At 35.4% G+C, this 19,680-nt stretch overlaps 1 protein-coding gene across 2 annotated transcripts in view; it reads right to left on the reverse strand.

The window, feature by feature from the left end:
- The window catches only part of ADCY2 (adenylate cyclase 2), a 203,942-nt gene that overhangs the window by 36,083 nt on the left and 148,179 nt on the right, over window positions 1–19,680 (reverse strand). For both annotated transcript variants that reach the window (XM_021546893.4, XM_085571707.1), the window contains 3 exons: window positions 18,159–18,228; window positions 15,711–15,808; window positions 9,306–9,390 (listed from right to left, as the gene is read on the reverse strand). In XM_021546893.4, coding sequence (XP_021402568.3) covers window positions 9,306–9,390; window positions 15,711–15,808; window positions 18,159–18,228 — 253 coding nt within the window. The remainder of the gene's footprint in view (window positions 1–9,305; window positions 9,391–15,710; window positions 15,809–18,158; window positions 18,229–19,680) is intronic.

Consider the following 19,680-nt stretch of genomic DNA (forward strand, 5'->3'; position numbering starts at 1 on the left):
CTAACTGAGTCTACTGCATATTGTTATTAAATTCTATCTCTAACCATCCTCTGTGTAAGTGCAGTCCTTATTCTGAGCCTGCATGTGTGTGAATGGTAGCACACTTCATGCTGGACTAGATGGCAAGGGGCACGGGAGAGAGATCACATAGGTGAGGCAACAGATGTGTGGGTGTCAGTAGCTGAACTGTCTCAGACCAGTCCCTGAGGAGACCCAAAGGGGTGTGGGGAAGTGTGTGTGTAACCATAAAGAAAATTCAAACAGTACTGGTAAGTAATTAGGAGATCTACATTTGGAAATACCCAAGGTTTGAGCTAGTCACTTTTTAAAGGGGGCAGAGCCTGGGCATGGATATTGCATTGACTAAAATTCCACATGCCAGATCCACAAGTAAAAGTGTGCCTGTGGATGATGACAGTCAGGAAGTATATATTCCATCAGTCCTGATCCTCCAGAAAGAAGGAGCTACACCATCAGTGTAGATCATGTTTAGGTTAGTGCTGCGTGTTGTTACGTGGGTGCTGTTCTGTCCATGGATCTCTGTGATTGGTCCTCTGTGTATGGTATATGCCCATTTTCCTATTGGGAACACATACCCAACCTCAGTATATGTTGCATCTTGGACTTCAGTGGGAGTGGGATAGGAGGATTCCCTCCCTGGGTTTTAAATTCCAAAATTTGCTTCAGTGGGTTAGGAAGGAGCACTTCCCAGCTCCTGAACTCCACTGGACCCAACAAACTCTAGCAGCCCTTACTTTCAATGTCAAAACTTTAGAAACCACGGTGCAGTAAAAAATGCAAAACAATATTGGAATAAAGGTGCTTTTGTGTTTTAGTAGTGCTACACAATGTAAATTGAGTTTTCTCTATTCATATAAAAAAATTGTGTTATGTTAACTCTAAGGATAAAATTAAGTTTCACACAGAAAAATCTCTGCTGAAACCCATTATCTAAATACAAGAATGTTAGCATCAAATGACGGTGACTTTTCAAACTTTTCTACTTTAACATCAATGCATCCAGTTTTAAAAATTGAACTGTCTTCATATTTGAAAGTAAAAATTGAAAAAAAATTACAGCATAGAATTGCTGAGACTACTTAGCAATGCCCATGCTGAGAACAGTATGTATTGCTGAGAATTCCCTTTGTTTTCAAAGTACCTGGAAAACAGGTAGAGACTTATGTAACCTCTGTACTAAAATGCCTTGCAATAATTCCAATTTTTCTTTGCTCACAAGATTTTTGAACAATATCACCTGACCTTGGTAATATATTTTATCAAGGAGGAACTTATTGGAACTTATTGAACAGATTTTCTACATTTCTTTAAAAAAAAGTTTTCTTGCTACCATTAAGGGAAAAAAAAAAAAAAAGAGCAACCTTATCACTTAGAAAAGGTCTGGAGAACAACATAAATTTCAGGAAATAATATATCATTCAGACAATGTGATCAATCAATAAAGAGATTCTATTATTTCCCTTGCTCTTGCTAAAATTACGAGACACTGATGGATCTAACCAGAAGAACAATGTGAGTTATGTTAAGAGTGCAACTTTTAAAATTAAGGTAGTTGTTTCCACTTGTCAAACAAAAGCACAGCAGAGTGATGTATCTCTTACCAGTCTGTTGAATGCACAGCTCTGAGTTCTGGAGAGGGAAGACCCCTGTTTATTTGTACATCTGCCCTGCCCACCTTATTTGTTAAGCCAGTGACAGTTCCGAAAGGAAAACTTGTGACAAAACTCTAAAAATCTTTAAGCCATTGAGTAAATATTCCTTGGAAAACATGAAAGAATACACTGTTGAATAATAATTCTCTGTGTCAATAACAAATATGCTGAACTTCACTTTTGAGCTGTCCAGATCCATCCCATATGTAGTATTACTGCAGCAGTTTAGTACGGCTGAAAATGTGGGGAATCCCTGGAAGCACAACTGGAGGGGTGGGGGTAATCATTAAAACCACTCTTAACAGCAGACATAGACAGGTTTATTTTGCTGATTCCATCATACATTTTTGTGGTAAATGTTATGTCTCCTTTGCAATTTTCTGAATAAAATGGAGAATGAGATTAAAGAAAGAATGTTGTTGAAAGCATGCAAGTAGGATAAAACGTCAGATCTCAGTAGCATTACAGAGTATCCCAGTGTTTATTTTAAGTGGAGCTTGCAGAATATGGTTCAGTGTTTATAATTTACTAACTAGAAATAATAGGTATTTGCAGTATGAGAGGTGACTAATGTATTACCTTTCATCTGAACATGTTAAATCTGATATGACAGCACAGCATGATAATGAGTAATAACTTTTTTGAATATTCAGGACATTAAAATGTATCCTGTGTTGTCCTTGCACACACAAAAACCTACTTCATCATTTAATAAGATGAATGCTGTCTTTCTGAGTGGGATCAAGGAACTGGTGCGAGAACTAATTGTGACAGCTATGTTGTAGATGAAAGACAGTGTTTCAAGAGCTGTCACACTTCTCCTTCACATGCTAGTTGAGGTTGGAACATCTTCACTGAAAACTTCTTATTTACAGAAAGCCACTGAATCACATTTTCTACAGTTCTATTGTTGTTCTTTTCATTTTGCATTCAAATACAACTCAATATTTTAAGAATACTGATGCTTCAAAGAATGCAATCATGAGAAACAAAATTCAGATTTTTTTACATGCTTGTTTTCACTCAGAGTTGAAGAAGACACCAAAGTTCAACCAAATTGCTGACAGCAATTACATTGACCTAAGCTTGGAGAAGAGGGATTTTGCTATATGACACAAGCTTTTACTTTACATACTTATTAATGCTGTTAATGTTGACAAAAAGGACCAAAGTACTTCTAAAACTAGTACTGTAACACCAAGCTTTTGAATTCCACAGGGGCATCTGTAAATCTAAGCCAGGAATTTTGAATTGTACAAAATGCATCCACGTGAAAAGTCTACTCAATTTGTACTTCATGCAACTGACTGGACAAAAACTACAATCCTGAAAAAAGAAATAACAGCAAAACTAAAGTCAGCATCACATTTTTAATTTCACCATACTTTGCAGTATTAATTATCCTTTACAACAGGCCATTTGTTAGAATGGCCCTGTGGTTCTATTCAGCTGTGTCATTCACAGGACAGAACATGACAGTGTGATGCCTAGAGAGGCTGATCTGGAACAGAGGCTGGACAGGGTTACGAAGGAATAAAGTAGGTACTTACTAAAAGGCCTTCAAAGGATACACCTTGGGCTGTATAAGAGCCCAGTCTTGGCTCTACCCAAGATGGACCCAAGATGGATGTAAAGTGAACAACTGGTCACGAGTTTTCACACTTTTATAAGTTTTGTTCCATTTACATACTGGGGTTAATTGTCCAGTTACAGCTTCAGATTATGAAGTCCCGTCCTCCTAGATTGCTCTTCTCAGTTCACTGATGTTTATAATTTTTAGGCCTGAAGCTAAAATGTCCCTGGTTCTCAGGCTGGAAAAGGCTTGTTTTATCTAACTAAACAGTGAAGAGAACTTGCTAACACTTTATATGAAGTTCAGAGTCATGCACTAAGGCAGTACAGAATCTGGAAAATGTGAAAGCTCAAACTTAGGGCATCATTTCCCTTCCACAGAGGCTTGACAAGACCTTCACCTTGTTGAGTGTCTATTCTAAAAGTCTACTAATAATAGGTAATTAATAATAGATAAATATCTAACAACAGTAAATACTAACAACGGTAAATGTCTATCAGTAAATAAAAATATGCCTTTAGGCAGGCAGAGTTCAGTCCTTGCACTTCCTGTGCTGCTTTTCTTACTCAAGAAAACATACAATCACTGTGTTATATGCTACTTTAAGATGTTCTCAGTCGCTCCCATCAAGGTTTTACTTTTTCTCAGGAAATATTTAAAGAGCCACTAGTTTTGAGAAAAATCAAACCTGAATCATATTTTAAGGACACTCAGGGCACTAAACTAGAGGAAGGATTTCTGAATGCTATGTTCTACATAGGCCAAGTCTCGATCTCCAAGTGAGACTCTACCATCCAAAAACTGTCTCACACAACAGGAGCTCTGATCTGAGCCCATATTCCAGTACTAGCACATCGTGGGTATCAGTTCTCAGTTAATACATGTACAAACCATTGAAAACAGTCTGGATGCTCTCTGCTTTCCTGCTTTTTTAGTAACTGAAGGAAAAATTGTTTGCACACTAGGAAGCACATTTGGGTATTTGAAATTAACTTACAATCTCATAATGGGCAAAGACACTAAAGAACAGCATTGATGGATTTAAAAAGTTAATAAAACAGAATTTTTGGCCAAGCAGACATAAAGAATGTGGTTTTTATCAAGTTAAGAAATTATTCAGCTGGCTTCAATCATGTAACTAATGCTGTAAACTTGTAACTCAAGAAGCTGAGTAAGAAGAAAGATTTTTGTTTGAAATTAGTACACTTATAACAATTCCTGAAGTCTGAAAATGGTACTTAACTAAGTGGTGATGGATTTGCTGTTGCAGTGCTTCTGCTAAAAACTCATCAGAATGAGTTTTAGGGTTGATGAGCCTCTTTCATGGACCCTGTTGTAGGTGCCAAAGTGTTTCTTTAGGTTCTTTTTGCCTAAACAACCCTGTTTTAATCTTCATTTACAGGCAAAGCCTTACTATTGAAGAAACCAAAGGCCCTAGATATTTACTCTATATCTGCATTAAAAGACATTCATTTCAAAGATAAAATTCCAGATTGAAAATAATTTCCAATTAGTGCTGGTGCTGACACTCCTCTCCTTACAGAGCTTTTAAATATCTTATGGGTACACAATCATTCTGACTGTACCTAAGTACCAATGCCAATTGCTTTAAAATAAAACACAAACCCATGCAAAAAAAGGTAAAGATTGTGTATTACTCTTTATACAGTGATGTGGTGTAAATAACATGCTCTCTTCTAGGAAGGACAGGGCTCATGTACTGGCTGCCCTTTATCAGAGACTTCAGTAACCTCAAATTGTTCTCATCTGTGAGAGCAGTTGAACATCTTTCTCAACTGTGACGCGAGTTATTTTCTGCTGTTTGTTTTGTTGGTATCACGTTCTGCTAATTCCATGATTCAGTTGGGTATCTAAGAGAGACTACAAACATGTTCAGATAAGATGATATTACTTCTATCTTCTCTGTTAGCTTAAGTAGTCAAACTGGTTTGCAAGGTATAAACATATGCAGCAAAAAACCAATTCATATTAATGAAATGTTACTGGCACAAAGAGAATGTCACATCAATTAAGTGCATATATGTCCCAGGTAATGCCAATAGATTTTTGAGAAAGGACTTGCACCAATGCATAAAGAACATCTGCTTGAGATTAATACTTCTTTGGTCAGCTACCCCAGCTACCCCAAAGATCTTTCCTTCACATGCTTATTGTGGGTTTTTTCCCCCACTGAATGCATTATATTTTCCAATGTAACATTTGGGTATCAGATGTCTGCTTCCTTGCATTCACAGCAGGAGGTAAAACACATCTAACACTTACCAGGTCTGAGGCATTCCACATGCATTCTATGAACTCATCTGTACTTCAAGAAGATAAAAAGACACAGAAAATACATGAGATAAAGGACAATCACTGTCCTTTATTCCTCTATCTGGGAAAGAAACTCCTCAAGCAAACCTCAAAGAAAATATTCAAAATTAATTAAAAAGAAAGGCCTACATTTAAAATATGAAAAAATAAGAAAAAAAGGATGTTTATGACCGAAAATACTAATAATCTTTAAGACTATGAGTATCTCTGAATACTGTGACTATCCAAAAAACAAAAAAAAACATATAAAACATTAAATAGGTACAAAAAAGTAATTAGAACATAGAAGATATAAATTCCTTTCAAGTTTCAGGATATATGCTATTTTAGCTAGGATTGAGCAATGTTTCATGCCTATGGGCAAATGACTATTTCTGTCAGAATTGTCAGCTCTCCCTGCTGTTGGCATGTTTGCCCAAGAGCTGCAGGGGATGCCACAAAGACAGGCTCTGGAAGTCTGTAAAATCCTTATTTGTGCTACTACATCCTTAATTGTGCTGCATTGTTTGATGGAAAAATTCCTATTCTTCTCTAATGACTGAATTATCACTTCACCCCAGACTGAGCTGGGCTATGCTGCAGTGCTGCTGAGCAGCAGAATCAATTAATAAACTCAGAGTGAAACAGTGAGCATAAATCTCTTCTTACAATATTGCAATTAAATTCCATAAGAGCTAGTAATTTTAGTATTACAGTCTCAATAGGTTTTTTTTGTTTTGCCAATGAAATGAAACAGATACATTTGTACAATGTTGTTTTTTGTGAGACTTACTCTCTGTGGGGCTACAGCCATTTGTAACAGGTGAAGACTGAGAGTGCAAAGTGTCAAAATACTAAGACAAGCATGTATATCACACTGATAACCACGTGTCCTAAACCGAACTTAGATTTTGCTGTCTTTACTGGCATTTCAGGTTCCACACTGTAAATCTTGTTACAGTCCTGTAAATATTTGACTGCAAGCTTATGGACGAGGTTCTGGTGCTCAAGTTGGTGGTAAGGCCTGAATCTGGTTAGGCACCTTGGGAATACCAGGGCAAGAAAGAGCCCAAAATGTTGGGCAGAGAGAGGAGGAGGGAACACAAGGAGAGAAACACAAGAGGGAACCCCAAGGCTGGAGGAGCAGGCACTCCATGCTGGAGGTGATGACTGCACTGCAGCCCATGGAAGACCCGTGCTGGAGCAGGTGATGTTCCTAAAGGAACTGCAGCCTGTGGAGTCCTTAAAATGGAGCAGGGTGGAACTGGGAAAGGAAGGAGCAGCAGAGAGAAATGTCTATGCACTAACCACTCTCCACCCCTACTTGTACTGCTTGATGGGAGGTAGAGGACTCTGGAGTAGGGGATGAAGGTAAATTTGGGATAGGGAGGCGTAATGGTGTGGATTTAATGTTTTGGTTTTGTTTGTTACAACACAAATCTATTCTAAATGGTAATAAATTAAATCAATTATCCCCAAGTTCAGTCTGCATTTTCTATGAAAGTAATTGGTCAGTAATATCCCTGCCTTATTTCAAGCCATGAGCTTTCTCATCCTAATTTTCTACCTCATCCTTCTGAGTGAGGCAGAGAGAGTGAGCAGCTGGGTGAGTGTCTGGCCTGTAGCTAACTCACCACATTTCATCTCTCAAGGTCAGAGAGGCACAAAAATTCTTGGTTTTTTATGCATTTTTGGATGAGAGATATTTGGTGATTTAAAACTCTGTAATTGTGTGCAAGTGCATGTACACATAAGCAAATCCAATTTACTACATGTCTTCTATAAGGGAATCCAAAATGTACCTCTTTAGAAAAAGAGGTGTGAAAAAACCCCAAACAAACCCAAACCAATTCAGCCTTAGTATGATAAAGTCTGATTTCTTTTAACAGTGTCAGATATCAATATTAGTTTATTTGAAAGTTTAGACTTTTTCTTATAAAAAGAAAACATTTACAGTGATGGGTCAGATAGTACAATAAATATGCTACCAAAATATAATATAGGGCGGATAAAGCTGTGGTTATACACTGTGGATAAAGCTGAAAAAAAATGCTTGGATTCTGACACAAAGGAAGGAATCTTAGGGAGAGAAAAAGGGAAAGGAAAACCTACTACTTCTTTTGTTAGCTGTTTCCCACCTGTCACACTAAAAACTACATCCATGCACATGAAGGAAAGACAACACTGCATCAACTACAGTTGTAACTTTCTGAAATCTTCTTAGCAGCATAGTTTCTGTATTAGAGCAGCTGAACTCACAAAGACATAGACATAAATAACTCCTCTTCAAGTTGTTTAGGTTAGAACATGACAACTGGCAAGTCATCAGAAATGCAATGATAGATCTCAATTTCTATTTATAGTATTTACAGTACTTATGTGACATGGGCAAAAGGCACTGAAAATAGGTGTTAGATATTATTCAAGTGGCTCAAATCTACAACTCTGACTTGGGATATTCCTTAGCCATTGCTTTAAATGGAGAAAAATGTATTTCTATTCTTCCTAAGTAACACTATAAATAAAAGCCGTAGGAGAATGTATGTGCCAGCCCTTCTTGATACCATTTCATTAGCCCCTCTTCTTCCTACAAGAAAAGGCTAGCTTTTTTTAAATTTTAAAAATTTCCTTATTCAAGAGTAGTCCTCTGACTTCATCATTTTACTCTCAATTTACTGTCAATAACAAACAGCAGTTAAGTATAACATTACATAAGAACTAATTTTTGCTGTTAAGTAATAGCAATACCTCTAAGACCTCACTCTAATGACTAAAATATTTAAGAATATCATTGCATTATATTTCAGATTAATTCCTGAGCAGTGGCAGCATCCCAAACTTATTGGAAAGGTAACTGAAATGTGTATCAATTATATTTTCTTAAAAACATATCCTGGTTAATTACAGGCCTCACAAGAGAAGACAAAGAAATTATAAAAACCTACTTCCTCTGTTTTTTTATTTAACTACATTGTCATATTGCATACTGAAGTAATTGTCTTTCCCATGTACTTTTTTTATAAAAGATCTTTCAGTTTTCTCTATGTGAGCTTATGCAAAGACAGAGAAGGAGCAGTGGGGATGCCACATTCAGATTGCATTCACTTTCTTACAAATCCTCCTTGTCCTTATTACATATATATATTTGAGAACTGAAAGGGAGATATGCTGAAAGGCTGAATGGTTTGCTCAAATAGTGAATTAAATTCTCAAATTCAGCATAATAATACATACACTAATAGGTATTATAATAACACCTGGACCACATAGTGAAAAAAACTGGAAATTTACTAAAACAGCTTTATATTTCAAATGAAATTGTTATGGTGAAATATTCTTTAAACTCAGAAAATGATCTTATACAATACTTAAACAAATACACAGTCCTGTGATTTAAAGCAATCAAAAAATGAGTCACCTCCCGTAAGCACAATAGGAAAAAAAAATTTGAAAAGGCAATCTATCAAACAATAATGAAAACCTCTCAGATGATCCAGCTTCATATGAAAAACAGAATATTAGTGTCAATACAGACAACCACTGCATTGGCATTTTCTGCTTTTCAGATAAATCAGGACATTTTACAGAAAACCAACATGGACAAAACAATGTCCACAGAAGCCTGAGCATGCAAATCCTTTTTCATTTAACTGGTACTCTGCAAAAGCAGAGTGACTTGGCAAAATCAGAAAATGTTATTTCAAAGAAACCATCAACTAATGGATTAGATTTCCTTGAATACCTACCAAAAGCTGTCCAGCGAAACAGATAAACAAAATGAAGGAAAGAAAGAGAAATGCAGCCCCAAATGAAATTCCAAGAATAGATGTTCTAGAAGAAAAGGAAAACAGGTATTAATTTCTTGGTTACACATTTGTAACATGATATTTCTTTGTCTATAATACTGATGATATGAAAAAGTACTATGTGCAAGTTGCAACTTCCAAACATCAGTACCATGGAAAACCAACTCAAACCCTCACCTGAATGGCAGACATTTCCCCTGCCATTTTCTCAATTCAGGAATGATTGAATTAAATTACCTCTGACTTGCAAAGTTATGACCATGAGAAGCTAATAATTTCTACATAAAGACAGAGTACATTAAGAGAAGCAATGGTTTCTTGTGTTTAAACTTTAGAAAGCTTGTATTAAACAAGATCCTTGTTACTTTAGTTTTTTGTTGTTGATTTTATAATAATATAAGACTCTAATAGATACATAAAATAAACTTGCTGGTGGTGTACATTCACCCCTAAAAGGCAGAAAAATGCACAGGGCAGTGAAGTCCATTTTCAGCAGAAGCTGCAATATCTGTGATGCCGATCAACCTTACTCAGTGCTACCGTTCATCCTTTTCTTTTGTGTTATAGGACAGTCTAAATAGGAAGATCTAGCCAAAGCAGCATCCCTGGATACTCAGTAAGCAGAGATTCAGTAACCATCTGTGCATTCCTTCATTCACTCCTTTATTCATTCATTCTGCAAACGAGGAAATCTCTCTATAGGAATACCACAGCAGAGCATAATTGCTCCATCAGGCACCATGTGAGAGCTTCTCAGCACATCTGCCTAGGGAAAGATCCAGTGCAACCTAATTATGTTTAATGACTGCTAAGAGAAGATCAGAAACTCTGGATCAATGGAGTTGTTTAAGCATGGGAGCTAAATGCAGTCATGAAGTCTCTCAGTACCTGTTTTCAGGTTTAACCCAGATTTGACACTTTTACAGATTTAAAAAATATTTCTCAACTCTTTTGAGCCTCAGCACACATCTTACTTTATCAGTTATTATATGCCAGAAATATTAAGAAACATTGTGATCTGTTTTAACAATAGTGTTATAAAAATTATTTTCAGAAAAGAACAAAAAAGTGTTAACACATCGCTAACCAATCTGATGCCATTAAAAGCATTTTGGAGAATGATTGATGAGCTTCCCTTCCAATCATTCAGAGAACTTGTTATATATTAAGTATTAATCATCAGATTTTGGGCTGCATCAACACAGCTGATGAAAAACAAATGACTGGTAACTCATAACATATATTAATCATGAAATAATATTTATTTAAAAAGTCATTTGAAGATCATTATTGTTTATGAATACACATTCTCCAAGATCTTCTTATTGAGACTGAGACAGTAAGCTGTACATCAGAGTATTAAAATTAGTTTGTACTCTTAGAAATTGAAAATCAAAAAACAACTAGGAAACTAAAAACAGAGCCGGTTAGGAAAGAAACAGGCTTATATTTTACATATGCATAAACACTTCCAATCATATATGTCCTTAATTAGCATTCAACTAACCCTTCCTACAGTTCAAAATATAACTATGCTTTCTCTGTTATGAAGAATACAAGAAAGGGGTCTCCACATCTTAAGAAATTACTCAACAAAGGAATAGCCTTATCAGTCAATTTTGGAGTGCATCCTTTTAGCAGAAGTGAAGATGTATGAGAAACTGGAGAGCAAGGGAAATAAAATTAACATGGCATAAAGAGAGCTTATGCAAAGAGTACTTAATCTCCCGGGCAACAGGCAAGAACAAAAGGTCTTTGTAGCAGGTTCATATAATCAATGATGTTATTGAGGGAGCACAAGAATTACACAGCAAGGTGAACAGGATGAAGAGAAAAAGACTTAGGGTAATAAAAAGTGGTGTCTTAGAATCCAGTTTTGAGTGGTGAAAACAGAGAAACAAACCCGTAGGATTTTTGCTCCCCGCACACCCTTCTTTTCTGGGAACAGCAAGACTTCTGCTTCACTTAAGCTAAGACAAAATAGTTTCATGCTGCTCCTAGAAGGAAAGAAGTGGGCTGAAAATGCTACAAGGGGAAGCAAAAGGCTAAAAATTATGTGCCACCATGAACACGTCTCATTTGAGGCAATGACCATAGGAAAGACATAATATAATTTCTTTTTTGTCACTGAAACCTTATAAAACCAGTACAGGTCTTTACAGTGAACTAACCTTGCTTTTGTTGTGTAGAGCTACCAAATGCATTGCATTGACAGATTAGGGCAAAATATTTAGTCAGAGGAACACCTGAAATTGCATAAGCCAGGTAAGTTTTTACCTCCCTCTTCTATGCTTCAAGGAATGCCCTCATTCTGCTCTCTGCTACAGTCCCCCACCAGAAACACAAACAGGACAGCCTTTGACCATAAGCTACAGAGAGACAGTTTAAAAGTGAGGAAACAATATGAGAACTTTTCAAGCTTCAGGTAGTTCCATGTCTAAATAATTTATGATCTTAGCTAAACTTGCATTTTCTGGTTTCATTAGGAAATATCTGGTTTGGACAATTAATTTTTATCAGTGGTACGAGATTGGAAAAAAATATATTTATTTATACATCGTTGGTAACTATTTAACTGAAAACCAGAAATTTATTGGTGAAGATAAAGATACTGAAAAATGCAGAAAATAATGTGTTTTTTTCTACAATTTTGTAACTTTTTGGGAAATATGTGGCTTTTGGCACATGTCCTTCAATGCAGAGAATTTCTTTAGCTTGTAGATAATTATTATCCAGGTTCTGAACTGCAAATTCTCTTGAGGTGATAAAATCACAATGAAGCCACTGCAACTGACAATTATACAAGCCAATACTGAATTCAGACTTTTTTGATATTTAATAGTAGCTATCTATTTCTTAAAGAAATTGACACTTACACTAAGCCATCAAAAGATTCAATAGCTATGGAGACTGTGTGGCAGTTTCCATGTTCAAATAATATCAGTTCAGTTTTATAATTCTACTTGGGTGTTTGTTTGATTTATTACTGCAGAAAAATAGCTAATAATAATGATTTCCTTTCACTTATACCATCTTATATTTTCTAAGCCTGCTTTCGGACAAAATTTCTAAGTACTACCTCTCCTATGAAGAAATTCGGTTGTGCCTGATCAAAAATATTATGTGAAGGCCTCCTGACTATGACTGTTAGTTTGGCATGACTCAGGAAAAAAGGACACAGTTTCTTGAACACAATGGCCTCAGAGAGTGAAGACTTTGCGAAGAATCTTAAATGTAGCCTAAATACAATCCCTAACTTGAATACTACAAGAAGTATCTCCTATTCAATAGAAATATACTTTCATCTGTGAGAACCCCAGCTTGGACTGGGGTCTCGTGTGGTGGTAAAGTCTCTCCTCCAACCCGTGCTTCCAAAGAAAAACTCCGCAGCCCCTTGTTGTTTGGTCTCAAGGCAGTTTATTGTTAGTTATCTAAAAGATTGTCTTCTCGGGCTGTGGCTGTTTGGTCAGCGGCCCAGGCAGAGACACACACACTCCTGAATCCTCACTGTCTGCTGTCTTCTTCTTCTCTCCCCCCACCCAGGGCTGCTGCTATCTTTTATATGATATATTATGTATAACATGTTTACAATTATTCCCCAATACCTACTACCTATATTACAAAGTGATTTTCTACTCTAAACCAATCTGTGAGTGCCAACATCACCAAGAACATGGAGGCAAGGAAGAAGAAGGAGGAAGAACAGGATCAGCCCACTTTCCTCCATCCTAGAACTTCTGACCCCCATGTACAAAGTAAAAACCCCCCTGTACATGTGCTAAAACCCCCCTGTACAATACTAAAAAAATTTCCCCTCTGTTTTGTAACTACTTTTACTATACTGTCTAACCCTTTGTGACTGCTTGTTCCACCTCCAAAGTTGGTAACTCATTCCATGGCTCAAACTCAAAATCACAGCTGTTTCCAGCTGCCTGACAGGGTCTAAAATGTTTCTGACCAAGGCCTGGAACCTCTAAAAATGTCTGAGAGACATTTTGAGTTCCAACATTCATCAATTCACAAGTCTGCATTTCAAAAAACCAACACTTCCAATTCTATGCTAGTATCAATTCTGTTTGCTTAAATAAAGAGTGTAGGGTTGCTGTGAATTAATAGACATACTTCTCTCACTTGGGAAACCAAGAATTCTAGAGAGTTACTGGAGGCCTGTTCCAAGGAAATGTAATGGTAAAGATTTGCTTTCATTTAATGCCAACGAAGACCTACTCCTCATCGTACATTTCACCCCAAGAAGAGAATAGTTTTCTTGATTAAATTTATAATTATCACTTTGTGTAAAGCTTATTAATAAAACACCACATCACTTTACCAACCCAAATAAAATTAAAACATTAATATATTTTTTCAGCCTTGAAGAAATGTCTGGTGATCTTGAAAAAATGACTTAGTACTTGCAACTTGCTGGATGTTATCCATTATCACATATCTCCAAATCTACTTTTAAGCAGCAGGCTGTGTACCTGCCCAGAAATCAATGATATTACACTACTGAAAAACCAGATTAATGGAATAGTGAATCAATAAAATACAGTGACAGATTTAGTTCATCACCCTGTCTTCATTAGACCACCATTTAAAAATCCTGGAGAACTTTTGGAAGAAAACAAAAAGGGTAGATAGAAATTTAAGTAGGAAATAACATTTGCAGCATCAGAGTATGTTCAATTTAAGTTGCATTTGTGATGACTACATACACTGGTGTTTTTTCAGCTTTTGTTGTTGTTTTTGTTTTTTTAACTTGCAATGCTAATGCTCCCAATTTTCCAGAAAAGATGCAGGTGCCTGTATAATACCTTGCCTCTCTGTCTTCCATTTTTGCATCTATTAAAATAATCCACAGACCACCTGAAGCTGAATACCATTCATGTATTTGTAATACTTAATTTTTCAATTCTGATTTTACAATTTAACATGCAGCCCTATAAAAGGATCATAACACACTTAACACTTTGGTAATGAAAATGATAAAGCATTTATAAATGTCGTTTGTTCTGGTGCTAGAAATACCAGAAATACCAGGAAGTTGGAGGATATTTTCCTTAGCTGAACACAGCTTCCTAGAGTTCACTGATATTATGATCTATTTTAATGAGATATTTGTTTAAGCAACATAGTAAGGATAGAGCAAGATGAATGTCTGGCCACATCTAAGATTGATGAAAAATCTAGATTAATTTTCATTACTAAAATCAAAAACAAAAACATCATATTGCTGGCTGGGAGCAGTTGGATCTACTTTTGGCTTTTGGGATGTGGCAAAACATGAGTTTTCCTGAATTAATTCTTTTACTTATCAAAATACAGTATGAGCTTGTAAAATAAAATTTACCACATCTTAATTTCATATTTCCAATAATGCCCAAAGTCACACTCAAACGTGCAGGATACTGCTGAATTCTTGGAAGAGTGTCCCTTGCTTTGTACCTCCATTTGAGAAATTTGCTGGGAAACTGCTGCAGTAGCATCTGAATAGAAGTCCATAAAACTTTATACGTGCTACAAGTCTGCAGTATGGAAAGTCATCTTATAATTTCCTAACACTTCCTTTTGGATTTGAATTAAAATGTGAGTAAATACTACAGAACAAGATGAATCACTCAACTGTAGTTATAAATAATAATCTTGAAAATACTCAACAGGAGAAAGGACTATGAGTTAAGAATTGTTATATGACAGGGAATATGAAGTGTTTGCTTTAGAAACAACTGCTATAAAACAAAAACCAAATTTTCACTGTGTAAACAATCAAACACAAAATTTAATTTTAAGAAGTCTAATAAAACATCCTATATTGGAATTGTCTTCCAGTGTTCAGTCATTGTAGAATAAGCACAAATATAAATCATATCATAATATATAAATTCTGATTAAAATATTTATTCCAGAAATGTGTTTTAATATTCCAAAATTAATTTTATGACTAAACACTTTACAGTTATTAATGCTCAGTTTTCATTCTTAGTATAGCAGTATTGTCATAGTGCTACATTAAATAAATTTATTTACCACAGTTCCAACTCTGCAATCCATTTTGTCTCACTCCAATGTCCAACTGTCACACTTATTTTTAAGTGCAAATAGAAAAACTAAAAGGAATGAAGAATTTTTACTAATGTTTGGCATAACACTATTGATGATGTTTAAAACTAGAAACAAGCCTAACTTTGAAAATTGGTTGAAATCCCCAGATTTTTCTGTTCAATTTAATTTCCATGAATTGTCATCTGTAAACTAACAATTCCAAATTTTTTTACTAATATTTCTTTTTTTTTACAGTAATTAGTAAATATACATAGGAACTAGTACACATTAAATATCACTTACTTTGGCAAAACCAGAATCTGTACAACAAAAATGCAGAAGAATATGAGACAGGCACAAGTCACATAATACTTGAATGCAGGCAGAGTAGTTGCTCGATACTAGAAGAAAATAAAAGCAAATGTTAAAAATACAATTGCCAAAGCAGATAAAATAGCATCCAACTGAATTTCCAGCTTAAAGATGCACATATGTATAAGCAGTTTTTAGCAACAGTAAATTTCCTGTTTTCAGTGACTTCACATCCACTCACACAGGGCTAGGGATTATCAGACATAGTATCGATACTTTTGCTTACTGAAGAACAGTCATGTCAAATTGTTTTTTCTTGTTCCTCCACTGAACAGACTATCCCAAACTCATTATAAAAATTTTAATTAATAAAAAAATTCCCCTACAAAAAAAAAAAAAAAAAAAGAAGCCCCACAAAAAAAAAAAAATAAAGAAAATATAAAGGTTAAAGCATGAGTTAAAATATTTTTATGAATCGCCAAGCATTCTTCAAGGATTCCAAAATTCTTTTTTGATTAATTCCTCAAACTGATTTTCAATTATTGATAAATACTGAATGGGCTGAAACAGTTACAAAAAATGCAGTATTAATTGAGACAGGAAACTTCTGAACACACAAAGTAGCAAAGTATAAGCTGTGCTACAGAGCATAGCTAGGAAGCACAGTGATATTTACTGAACCTATATTAATACTTCAATTAAAATATTTTATGTCTTTGTTAAAAGGCCTCATATGTCCACTACTAACGTTATGTTACTACTAAACACTTGATATTCTTAGGAGAGAGTCAATTTGATCTGTTTTGTCATGAGAAAACTCTATTTATTTCTAATTAGTCTGTCTAGAGACATGAGAATTAAGCAATGAAATATTTATCAGAGTTGCTCTGCTATTTGAGATAGATATATCTAGGTTGAAACCAATTAAGTACTCAAAGGGAAATTATCTAAGTAGCTATTAAAGTTACTTACTCTATCCTAGTTTTTTGGTTGTTTTTTGTTTTTTGTTTTTTTTTTTCCAAAGAATAAAATTTCAAGATTTAATTACTAAAAAAAAAAAAAAAAAACCCAAAGATTATTTTCACAAAGTGTTGGAGATACAAACTTCAGAAAATGGAAAGTGCATGAGCTGTGCCTTCCAACTGCAAGCATACAGCTGTGTCTCTGTGCTTAATGCCAAGTTCTGCCTATGAAACCAGTGCACCAAACTTTACATGAATATGCAGAAACTCACTTTGGCAACACAACAGCTTTTTTTACTTTTGAATTGTATGAGAAATTCAAAGTAATTCTTATCACTTATCTGACTGAATTACAGGGCACAAATATGTCTTTGCTCGATGTGTACCTTGCAGCAAGTTCTGCTCTTCCACCCATCGAATATGTTTGTAGTGGTCCTGTTCAACAATTTTGAACCTTGAACTGCTAAAGTTTCACAGAATTCCAATCTACTTTTACATTTATTTCAGTGTTTCTCTAGGCATTTCCTAATGAAGGCAGGCTATTCACTCCTTAGGTTAAACAATTATTTTGCTTTATTATCTTTCTGTACTTTCAGGTCCCATAGGGCCAGAAAAGCTTCTGTTTAAATCAAAAGCAGACTCCTTACTATGTTCTTTAAAACCAAGACTGGACTTGTGAGTCATTAAAAGGAGACAAAAATAGATATTAAAAGGCTAGATCCAAAAATAACAATTAGCTCTTTGCTGTTCCACAGCATTCTACATCAAGATATTAGACTTCTACTGGAAGCATTGACTCAGTCAAATAACTTAGCTCCCAAATTTTCTCCCAAGTCATTGTTCAAAGTACACATAATGATGTATTTCTCTCAAGTTCTCTTTCAGAATTTATTGGTTACTAACAACCACATTAAAATCTCATGTGCTGCCAAACAAGGCTTTGATCCAATCAGTGATCCCCCAAACACTAAGAATGAGACCACACCAGGTCTTGCTTCTTTTGTCTTAGGAAGTCATCAAAACAGGCTCAAGGAGCCTTGAAACCTTTACCACCCTAATGCATTGCCAAGCAACACATACCTTTGTCAGATGGCCATAACAATTATTCTGCTGAGCTGTGAAAGAATCTGAAAATCATTTTGAATGCTTTGAACTCAAAGATACCTACAAAAATAACTACATATGTATTTAACCACCACAGGGGACACAGAGGATACTTGCTGGACAGTATGAGTGCAACATGGTAATATTTCCTCTAGCTCCTTCTCATCAAATTCACCAATTTATACAGCCAGTTATGGTCCAACCTACCTCTTCCTTCCCCAAAGGAAAGCATAGCTTTCTGCTCATGAGAAAGCAGAAAGAGGCAACTGCCCCATCTTCCTGCTGAAGCTGCGTCAGTGCGTAGAAACACACTCAAGGTCCACAAGGCCATAAAACAATGACTGACTTATTGAACTTATTGAAAATAACTTACTTCTTTTTCCAGAGTCTTATTATAGAAAAGAAGTGATATCCTTTGAATGTCTTCAGATTTAAGCCACTGCCTAGAAAATAGAAGGAACATTATCACTGACATAGGAACACAGTCCTGTCCTTTTCTATTACTGAAATGCAGCAAAATAAGAAAATAAGCTGGAATTAAGCAAGTTCATGTGTATTGCAGTGTATATGGTGACTTTCACTGACAGTAAAAATGGAGACTGAAAATCCCCTCTCCTTTATGGCTTCTATTGCTAAAGTACACATGAAAAAAAGCTCAGATGAACTATTGTTTTTCTGTTGATCATGCCTAAGGAGAATGGATGGAGAGATTCATACGATAGAATTCTAACAGTGATATTCCACTCATGTCCAAAATACTTTAGTATATCCAGTGGATTGAAGAGGACCTGAGACAAAAACAGGCCTTGACAAGGTGCCTTTAGGAAGGGAACTGATTCAAACTGCAGGAGTGGTGGGTAGGTAAGTTGCACTTCACAAACTCCTATTGCAAATAAAAATATAACAAAAGTTATTAAAAGAGGTGGAGGGCTTTTGTCTTTAACTGTTATGGTCTCTTGATCACAGTCCTAGAGAGGTAGATTTAGACCTTTTTGCTGATTATAAAAACTTCTTCCCTGCTTTAACATGAGAAATAGCATAAATACTTCCATTTAAATGACAAACCTATTTTAAACTAAGTTTATCTTGAAAAAAGCTTGACATAACTTTTACAATAGGAGCTGTTCTAATATGAAAGTCTACATTTATTTCAACAGACACTCAAAAAGATATAGAATATTTAAATGTCAAGAGGGTTTGGCTGCTTGTACTTCAAAGGCACAACACAAATTTGAAAACAAAAAATTAATTAAACAGATTAGTTCTGTGGACACACAGTACTTGAGCTTGAACCATAGCAGCAGGGTCTGAGATTTTTTTTTCCAACATTCCCAGCAATAACTTTAAATTAGGCTCTAAATTAGTAGTATAGCTAATACCTTCTAAATAAAAGGGAATGTCTCAACTAACAAACAGTCTGTAATGCAAATAAGTAGCAGCAGTGAACCACAGTGGAACATATCCTAAATTAAAGTCTGGAGAACAGTAATGGACAGAGTGGAGTGTAAGCTATTAGCTTTAATTTATGAAATGGAAAATATTTGTTTCCTTGCCTGGGAGACTGTCCCTGCTCCTGTGCAATTGGTTGCATTAAAAAAAGGGTCTGTAAACATATTCAGTTCTTGGAATGCTTAATTCAAAAATATATTTCCCTTTTTGCTCTGCAATGGTTTCCATCTATGTGTGATCACAGTCAGGTTTCTGAGAAGAAAGAGAATTGGAAGACTGATATACATATAGCATGATTTTGTTTGGGTTCAGCTGTAATCTACTGGAGAAAACATTCAGTTTGCAGAATATTTTGGATAAACTGTGAAAATGAAAATGAAAGATTTTTTCCATTTAGTTACAAAAATTAAACAAGAAGTAATCCTCTTCCCCAAATAGTTAACAAA

Source organism: Lonchura striata, chromosome 2 (assembly GCF_050655825.1).
Source record: "Lonchura striata isolate lonStrDom1 chromosome 2, ASM5065582v1, whole genome shotgun sequence".
Lineage (NCBI taxonomy): Eukaryota > Metazoa > Chordata > Aves > Passeriformes > Estrildidae > Lonchura > Lonchura striata.